The sequence below is a fragment of the Echinops telfairi genome, unplaced genomic scaffold (assembly GCF_000313985.2).
Source record: "Echinops telfairi isolate 266 unplaced genomic scaffold, ASM31398v2 ScPeMD7_9;HRSCAF=40, whole genome shotgun sequence".
Lineage (NCBI taxonomy): Eukaryota > Metazoa > Chordata > Mammalia > Afrosoricida > Tenrecidae > Echinops > Echinops telfairi.
In genome coordinates this window covers 47,488,968-47,497,569 of record NW_022103906.1, presented here as the reverse complement: position 1 = coordinate 47,497,569, position 8,602 = coordinate 47,488,968, and the positions used below count along the sequence as shown (strand labels likewise).

General features: G+C 39.2%; 1 protein-coding gene across 2 annotated transcripts in view; it reads left to right on the top strand.

Annotated features, from left to right (window-relative positions):
- DLC1 (DLC1 Rho GTPase activating protein) overlaps window positions 1-8,602 on the top strand; it is a 485,036-nt gene that overhangs the window by 243,577 nt on the left and 232,857 nt on the right. For both annotated transcript variants that reach the window (XM_045286620.1, XM_004696181.3), the window contains one exon: window positions 5,938-5,971. In XM_045286620.1, the coding sequence (XP_045142555.1) occupies window positions 5,938-5,971 (34 nt within the window). The remainder of the gene's footprint in view (window positions 1-5,937; window positions 5,972-8,602) is intronic.

Here is an 8,602-nt window from a genome sequence, read left to right as displayed (position 1 = left end):
GGGAGGGAGGGGGAAAATGAGGAGCTGATGCCAGGGGCTTAAGTGGAGAGCAAATGTTTTGAGAATGATGAAGGCAATGAATGTGCAAATGTGCTTTACACAATTGATGTATGTATGGATTGTGATAAGAGTTGTATGAGCCCCTAATAAAATGATTAAAAAAAAAAACGATTAGCCCAATGGTGAGGTCAAAATCTTTAGGCTTCCGACTTGGCTGAAGTCGCTGTACTGAGCCCAAGGATAGCAGTGGTAGACACAGAGACTCTGTCTCTGTCCCTGCCTAGGTATCAGCTTGCAGAGAAAATCAGTCTACAGAGATTCACCCTCTATCTTCCCATATTGAGTGAGCGGAAAGAAGGCCAAGGTTTATACTATTTATCTTTTTTCTCATCTTGCCCTCATATGGTAAGGGTCAGCTAGTAACATAGACCATTGAGTTGCTAGGGAGCTACTCATGTTCTTATCTTTGCAAGGTCAGATATTGGTCAAAGGTTGCACCTTTTCTCCAAGGATAGAGATTAAAATCAAACCAAACCCATTGCCCTCCAGTCAGTTCCGATTCATAGTAACGCTCGATGAGGTTTCTGGGGTTATGAATCTTTCTGGAAGCAGAGATCCTCATCTTTCTTGTGTGGAGCAACTGTTCGGTTTGAACCCCAACCTTGTGGTTGTCAGTTCAACAGTTACTCATGTTTCAAGACCAATTCACAGAGAGTTATATCTTACAAATTGTTGTATCGCGGTGTGCAAATGCAAAACCAATCTAGGGCGGTTGCTTATGACATGTCATACATTTGTATTTCTACCCCTAAATTCAGCAAGTCCCATTTCTAATGCCAGATTATAAATTTTAGACATAGGTGGTTTGAGAACATTACAGCAGGATGCATAACAGTAGTGCTTTATTGTAAACTACAGAACAAAACAGGCATAGAACCTTTCAGAATACCAAAGTTTCCCATTGCTTGAAGGCATTGGCCTTTATGATATGATATGCAAAGGATCTTCTACTGGTACCACTCTTGTTCTGATGCCAGAGAGCTAAGAAAAAATTACATATACAAACGAGAGAAATGGCATATTAATAAAATTAATACACTAAACAGGAAAAATCATATTCTACTTTCAACTACGGCGTTGAGAAGAAATGGAGTCAACGGGAACATTTCGATTGTCATTGTCCTAGAGCAGCTTTGCCTTGTGGTACTGTTTCGGTGAGCCGCTCCTGTGTGGATTGTGTGTGCGGATACAAAGGCAGAGCTGAGATCCTCCTGTGACACAGAAAGCCATCGTAGCTCCGACCAAAAGAATCTACATTTCCACACCAGCATGTCAGAAACAACATTTCCCCAACCTTGTTTCACATCCAAAGACAAACATACACACTTGCTTCACATCCAAAACAAACTCCCACACAGCGCTCTTCTAAGACTGCTCGTTAAGGGAGGACAGCCGAGCGTTTCCTGCTCTTCCACTAAAAACACTTGTGTTAGTCACTTTTTAAAAAATTCAATTTTGAAACATACTTTAACAATCCTGCTTAACTTCAAATCTCATTGTGGCAAAGTATACAGGCAGGGTCGTGGAAGTGGGCATGAGCTAGTCTGTCATTTGAATATCACACAGAAGAAAAACAAAAGGCTATGAATGGTTTTTTCCCCCGTCATTTGGAAATTGTTAGTAAACTTTCCTGTGTTGCACTGAGAAAGGAGAGAAGAAAATATGAAGTTACAGCGAACCCATATGGCCAACAGGAAAATCTGATTTAATTGCTTTATTGCCAGAAATGTTAAATCACTTCCTGGGGATGCAGTTTAAATGAAACATATGGCAGCTATTAACAAAAGTCCCTAATGAATTCAAACATATTCTTTTTATGGGCGCTTTCCCACAAGCAACAGTAAGTAATACATGATATTTAAACTCAATATACAAGTATGCATTTCATATTTTAATGTCAGTGAGTGTTGACTCTGTACCAGGTTATACAGCCAACTGACTTGGAATCTTCCTTTCCAGACTCAGGAAGACAGAAAATTCCATGGGTCCTCGGGACACAGGACTAGACAAGACAGCCACAGCAGGAAGTGGAGGGAGGCTTTGATAGAACAAAACGAACCCAGCCTGTTGCAATTCAATGGCTTCCTCCTCACAGGGTCCCCGTACGTCCAGAGTTGAATTGTCCCCTGGAGGACCTTCAAGGCAGATAGTTCAACAGCAGATCGCCAGGTCATTATTTAAAGAACACCTGTGGCTGGGTTCAAACCAAAGGCTTAGCCATTTGCACGGCTGGGGGACCCAGATAGATGCCAATTGGCCTCAAATCTAGCCATACTTCTTCTCAGAAGTCAAGGCCAAGAAGTCCCTGACCAATGCCTCCTTCCCAAGGGCTCAATGCTCCCCCCAAATCATTCCCTTTCCACTTTAGTAGAACTTTTATCTATTTTCTTCCCACTCCCCTTAAAATACCTACAGCAGCGCTAACAGTTGCCATCAATCACCCACTCTATGAAACTGCGATTCACATTCGATGTATCTTCTTTAATTACATTGTGAGTCCCCAAAAGATTTTAGTAAGCTTCAATGAAACATTTTGGAGTCAATGCTAAGGACTCTTCATTCCTAGATTTATGATAGACATGTAACTAAGAGTAAACAAATAGCTTTAATTAATCGAAAAACAAATGTCAGTGTTTTCTAATCCTTTCTCATTTGACGCTGGGAGAGTTTTACAAATATAGCCAATGAATTTTTTTAACCATTTAATAAATGCATTGAATCAAAATAATCTAGAGATCATTCTCCCTCTGATTTAAAGATAATTAGCCGAGGAATATTCTGCTATTATTACTATCTAGTTTAACTTTTAAAAGAAACTATAAAATTCTCTTCACATAGTCTTTGATTATCTGGCCTCGGTGGTTTTATATAACAATACAGTTATTCAATAGAAGTGAGCTTGTGTCAGCCATAACCTTCTGAAGACCATGTTTCCTCTGGTCTCGGATTTCATTATTTGCAATCCTTTGCTCACACTGGCTGGTGTGCTTCTTCGATGTGGACTTAGCTGCCACCTCACTTAAATGGATGCTTCCTTTAAGACAAGCTGTTATGACCCTAGATAGGCATCATCTGATTTCCTCACCTCGCTTTGTTGAAGTACCATATCTTCAGCGATCTCTCTATGAAGGCAAGTATCAAGCAGGGCCATGTCATAAGTGCTCATTTTCTTAGTGTAGGGCTATATGTAAGGAAGAGCTCTAAATCCATCCATGCAGCTACTGTTTTGCAGTGTTTCGTTCCATTGCGCATAGCGTCATTCCGGGTTGAGTCGACTCAATGTCATGTCACCTAACGGCAACATTTATGGTTTATATATGTCCCTGGTTCACTTTAGAGACAACACTATCCTTTTATTTAAAACATTATAAATCATCAAAAAAATACAAGTGAGCTTTTGTAGCTTAAAGAATCATCAAGAACATGGTGAGACTCAGCTGTAATTGGCACTGGTTACATAGTCAAACTCATCGATAATTATTCTTATTAAATATTGACTTAGCTGTGCTTGGTTACATAACTTTGCAATCAAATCAAATTAAATATGGAAAAGGCCGGTCACTGTTGTTGGTCAGGATTTTGAAAAGACCATTGACGTGTCTAGGTTTCAGACATCCTAACTGGAAAAAGAGGGAGCTTCACTGGGTAGTTTCTCATTTACCTGTATTTTTATCATTTAAGTCAGTGTCTTACCATGAGACCCTTCTGACCTTCCCTGGTTGTGTTTCCAAACACTCCGAGAGCTGGTGGCTCAGCGGCAGTGTGCCAGGGGTTGTGGCTTCCATGACAGACTGTGAGGCCTTGCAAACGTGATTTTAATTTTCACAGCTTCACGGGGGTGTTCTAAGGATAGAGTGACTTTATGCAAAGCAGCAGCCTAAAACCGCGCCTTATGAACACTACGGCTATGCGCTTGACAACTACTCATATTTACATTGCGGGACTTTCTCTGGGCCCAACTTTTTATCACGCATCTCCCACCTGAACTTCACCATCATAGCAATGAACAGGATTTTGTTTTGATATGTGTTTTGTTTTTGTTTGCTTTTCACACACACCAAAAAAAAGAGAGAAATTTTTACATTTACTATCCCTGGTTTCTGGTAAGGGAATAAATCAAGGGGCTAGGCTTAAAATATAACACAGGTATGAATTTCATTTCATTTAAAATATTCTCCAAAGCATCACTTTTGGAAAACTTTCTTGATATGGGAGGAAATGGTTTTCCTGTGGGATAAAATCTGAAGGGAAAAATCAAATGACCCTTTTGTATGTGTTGTAAATCCTAACTTTTATAATGTTAACGGAGCAGAATTAGCAGCAGTTATGCTCATGAGGCAGGATGTGATATATAGGATTTAGCTGTCTCTTGAGTCAATATCATTTGAGATATAAAAGATATTAAACAATCAAGAGAGATTTTAGGGGTTTACTACCTACCACCAAGAAAAACTTGGAGCAGACTATATTCTTTGGACCTGGGCCCCCTGAGACTGTAACTACGTGGGGGGGGGAGGGCGGGGAGCAGGAGGTAGAAAACCCAATCTTTTTCCAGAGGAGCTGCTAGTGGCTTCAAACTGACAACCATGTAGATCCAAGCCCGTTGAGTAGCCACTACACCAGCAGTGCTCCGTTCCCTTTCTGAAGGTGTCCTCCACTTGAACTTCTAGCCTCCTAAACTGTGAGAGGATAAGTATCTGTGGCCTTGCCATTATAGCAGTACAAGATAATGGAGATAAATATCTACACACAGTAGAATGAGCGTTAAGTTTTAAGTTGTTTGAAAGTATCTAATTCATGATTCTATTTTTAAAATAATGATAGTGATAGAGTTGAGGAGTTGAGCTTCTAAACCTTTTAATATCAGTAATTTAGCACCTGGAACAATGCCCATTATAAAAAAACAATATTAAGAGCACCCATGTGCACCCAGCTGCACTTGCTTAATTGCATCTTTTTTCATCTCAGAAGACCCTACAGTAAAGCACGCCCTACACCAGTGTCCCCTCACTTCATAACAAAGAACACTCGTTCTTGAATGGGGTTATAACCAGATAGAGGCTTTAGGATTTACAATGCATATTTGGAGGGCAGGTGTAGGGGGAGGCACAATTCAGTGTGTAACTAGTGGTTTGTTTTAATAAGCTTTATGAACAATATACCCAATAAAGAAAACCTATGAATTCATGAACTTTACTTTCTCATTCAGGATATAATGGGAAATTTATTTGAATTTGACTTAACAATTATTATTAAACATATACTCTCTAGGGGATACTTGTATATTACATTACACAAAATTATGAAAAGGATTTTTCAAAGAACTGAAGTGTGGGAGGCACCTTTTCCTGAAAAGACCATACCTCTAATAAGGGTACTAGCCACATTTTGTCTTCTCAGCAAACTGGGAAAGATGCAATTCTCCTTGTTTTACATAGAAAGAATCTGGCCTTGGAGAAGGAAGGTAGCTCCTTCCAGTGCACATAGCAAGTAAGGGCCAGGGAAAAGATTTGGGGGTCATGGTACAGAAATTGACTCCAAAATTGTTTTACCTGCCTCCTTAAAATAAGACAGCAAAATATGTTACAAAAATCCCACCCAAGTTCAAAGAACAGTTTTATGTCTTACTAATGTGATTTGAGATTCTATGGGCACATGTCAGCTTGCACGCTTCTCTAGAACAGAACATGGTATCCTCGTGGCTTTAACAGTTATCACAGGAGACTCTAGTGACCTTTACTAACAGGGTCACAATTCGTAGTTTGCGATCATCAGGGTCCACTTCACTTTTACTCATTATGGTACTTCATTTTATTCCAAATGGTGTTATTTCATATTTCTTTCTTTTTTTCAATTTCATTTTTTTTCTTTTTTTAGGCTGCTTCGGGTATTTCAGAGAAAGAGCAGGCTGGTAAGTGAACATTTTAGTTTTGTTTTCCTTCTTGTAAATATATCCGAGAATACAATTTGCATCTTAAAGTAGATCCCTTTTAAGTAAAATATATCAATCTCATCTAATTTCTAGATACAACAATTTCATTAGAAAAGGTTTATTTTGTTTAAAATGTAAGAACCTGTGTGACTTTTGACCATAAATACTGCATTGTGTTGTAGCCTTTCTGTGATTGCAACTACAATTTCTTTTTCTTTTCTTATGGGAAAAAAATTACATGTTAACCAACCCTTCTCTTGGCACCGGCTGTTAATATATACTATCATTTGTTTTTTAAACTGAAGTAGCTTATCCAATAGTCATAGAAAAAGTTGTGCTCGTCTCAATTTTTATAGTGTATGTTGTACCATCAAAATATAACTATGAGGCGATGTGAATAATTGGATTTCAAAAGTATATGTCTGTGCTGTCCTGATTATAACTAGTAGTGTGGAAATGGATAAGAACTGGTAAAAAACATGGAAATATGAAAAAGCAGAACTTGAGTTGTTGGGGTTATGTGTTCCCCTTAAATCTTCCTCAGTTTTGTTTATATGGCTTTAGGGCCGCAGGGGCCCTGCCTGGCAAGCGTTGGACAGCGAGCCAGTTCAAACTCACCAGGTGCTCCAAGAGCAAATGTGTTAAGCCAACACTATGTTTCAATATTTTATGAATAATGGTCAATGATTTAATAATTCAAAAGAACATATGATTTATTTCAGAGAGAGAAGGCTGTTTATTGCCATAACTTCTTACCACGCTTCAGAACCCCTACACAGGGTTGGTGTGAATTGGAACCAACGTGTTGCCAGTGGGTTTGGTTTGGTTTGGTTTGATGTCATAATAATTTTTTAAAAAAACAAAAGAGATTAAAGGTACGCTACCACATCTGAAGCACATCACTTAGCTCTTAAGCATTTGTGATCTTTTTAAGGGTCGCGTTAAAAGTTTATATTATCATTTAAGAGGAGACAACGTGACAGCAAAGCATTGATGTTTTCCAGGTGGGGTTTCTGTAATGGGGACGCTTTCTCCCTCGCTAATCTTCTTTTTCCAGTAGGTGGTTTTCACACACAAGTTGTCACAGTGTGTGTCCTTCTGCGAGCTTACCTCCACTCTCTGTTTAGCCTGTGTGTGGTCCCTCCACTTTAAGATGCTGAAAGGCTACCTTTCAGAATAGAAAGAAAATAATGAACTGACATCATGGGACAATTCAAGGGGAAAGATTGTACAATTTAACAATACACTTGCAATATCGAGCACATTCAAATTACAACCCCAAAACCCCAGGATGTCAAATAGATTGTGTTAAATATCTAGGACAAAAAGTAAATGTTTATGACCAGCATACGCAAGTATATAACGGAAAGAAAATGAAACTGAAGTTTTCTGTAACTCCCAAGATCAGCGACCACAGAGCGACTTGGCGTCTTGTTCTCGAGCAGCGGTTCTCCACCTTCCTCATGCCAAGACCCTTTCGGACAGTTCCTCAGGTGGTGGTGACCCCCCCAACCATCAAATTATTTTCGTTGCTACTTCATCACTGTAATTTTGCTACTGTTATGAATCTGGCGACCCCTGTGAAAGGGTCGTTCGACCACCCCAAAGGGGTCGTGACCCATAGATTGAGAACTGCTGCTCTAGAATATCAGTAAATTTTTTCATTCCTCAAAGAAAAAGCAAGTGAGTTGGGGGCACGGCGGTGGGGAGGAGAGGGGATGAAATGTGATTGCTCGAGAGATGAGCGAGGCCACAATTTCTCTTTTTCCATGGTTTTTAACGGCTCCAATTTAGTGAAGAGAAGTACTTTAATTTTTTTCTAACTTCTCAAAAAATATAAAACTAGTAGTAAGCAAGGGTTTTGCTCTTTGTTCCAGTTGAACAAAGAGCATACACTATAATTCAACCACCACTTTGTCATCATAACTTGGGAATGCTTTCTCCTCGACAGCACCCTATCCTAAGATTCACAGTCACGCTGTATTTTACTTCTCTGAGCCATTTCTATACTGCTGGGCACAATGAAAGGAGCTGGCAGGGTCAACTCGCGGAGCTTCTGCAGGTGATTGATGCAAAGCAGGACCGTCTACTTGTTCCGCGGGACCGGCCCAGGCCTCGGGTGTCTGGATGCTGCATCCCTGCTGAGATGCTTGGCCCCTAAAGGACAAAGTTGAGCAGAAACTGCTTTGTCCTATTTATGGAAACTTTAGAATCGCTGAAAGTTGTGTTATGATGGATTTTGAAATCTATGTCTTTGAAACACACACCCATCTGTTTAGAAGGAAAATCACTTGGTTTAAAAATATAAATAGAAAGAAAAGAAATGCTGTTTGTTTGTTTTAAGTAACAAAATGTGTTAAGCCAACACTATGTTTCAATATTTTATGAATAATGGTCAATGATTTAATAATTCAAAAGAACATATGATTTATTTCAGAAACTTTAATATAAAAGCAGTGTTATTCTTACATTTCTAAATTTCATTGGGCTCTATTTCAATTCTTTAAAATATTTTGAGTATTTTGTTTATTTGCGAATCTCTTGTGTCTCTTTTTAGGCTTCCTCTAAACAGAGGACTAGGCATGAAGGGAGAGGGGTAGAGGGGGTAGA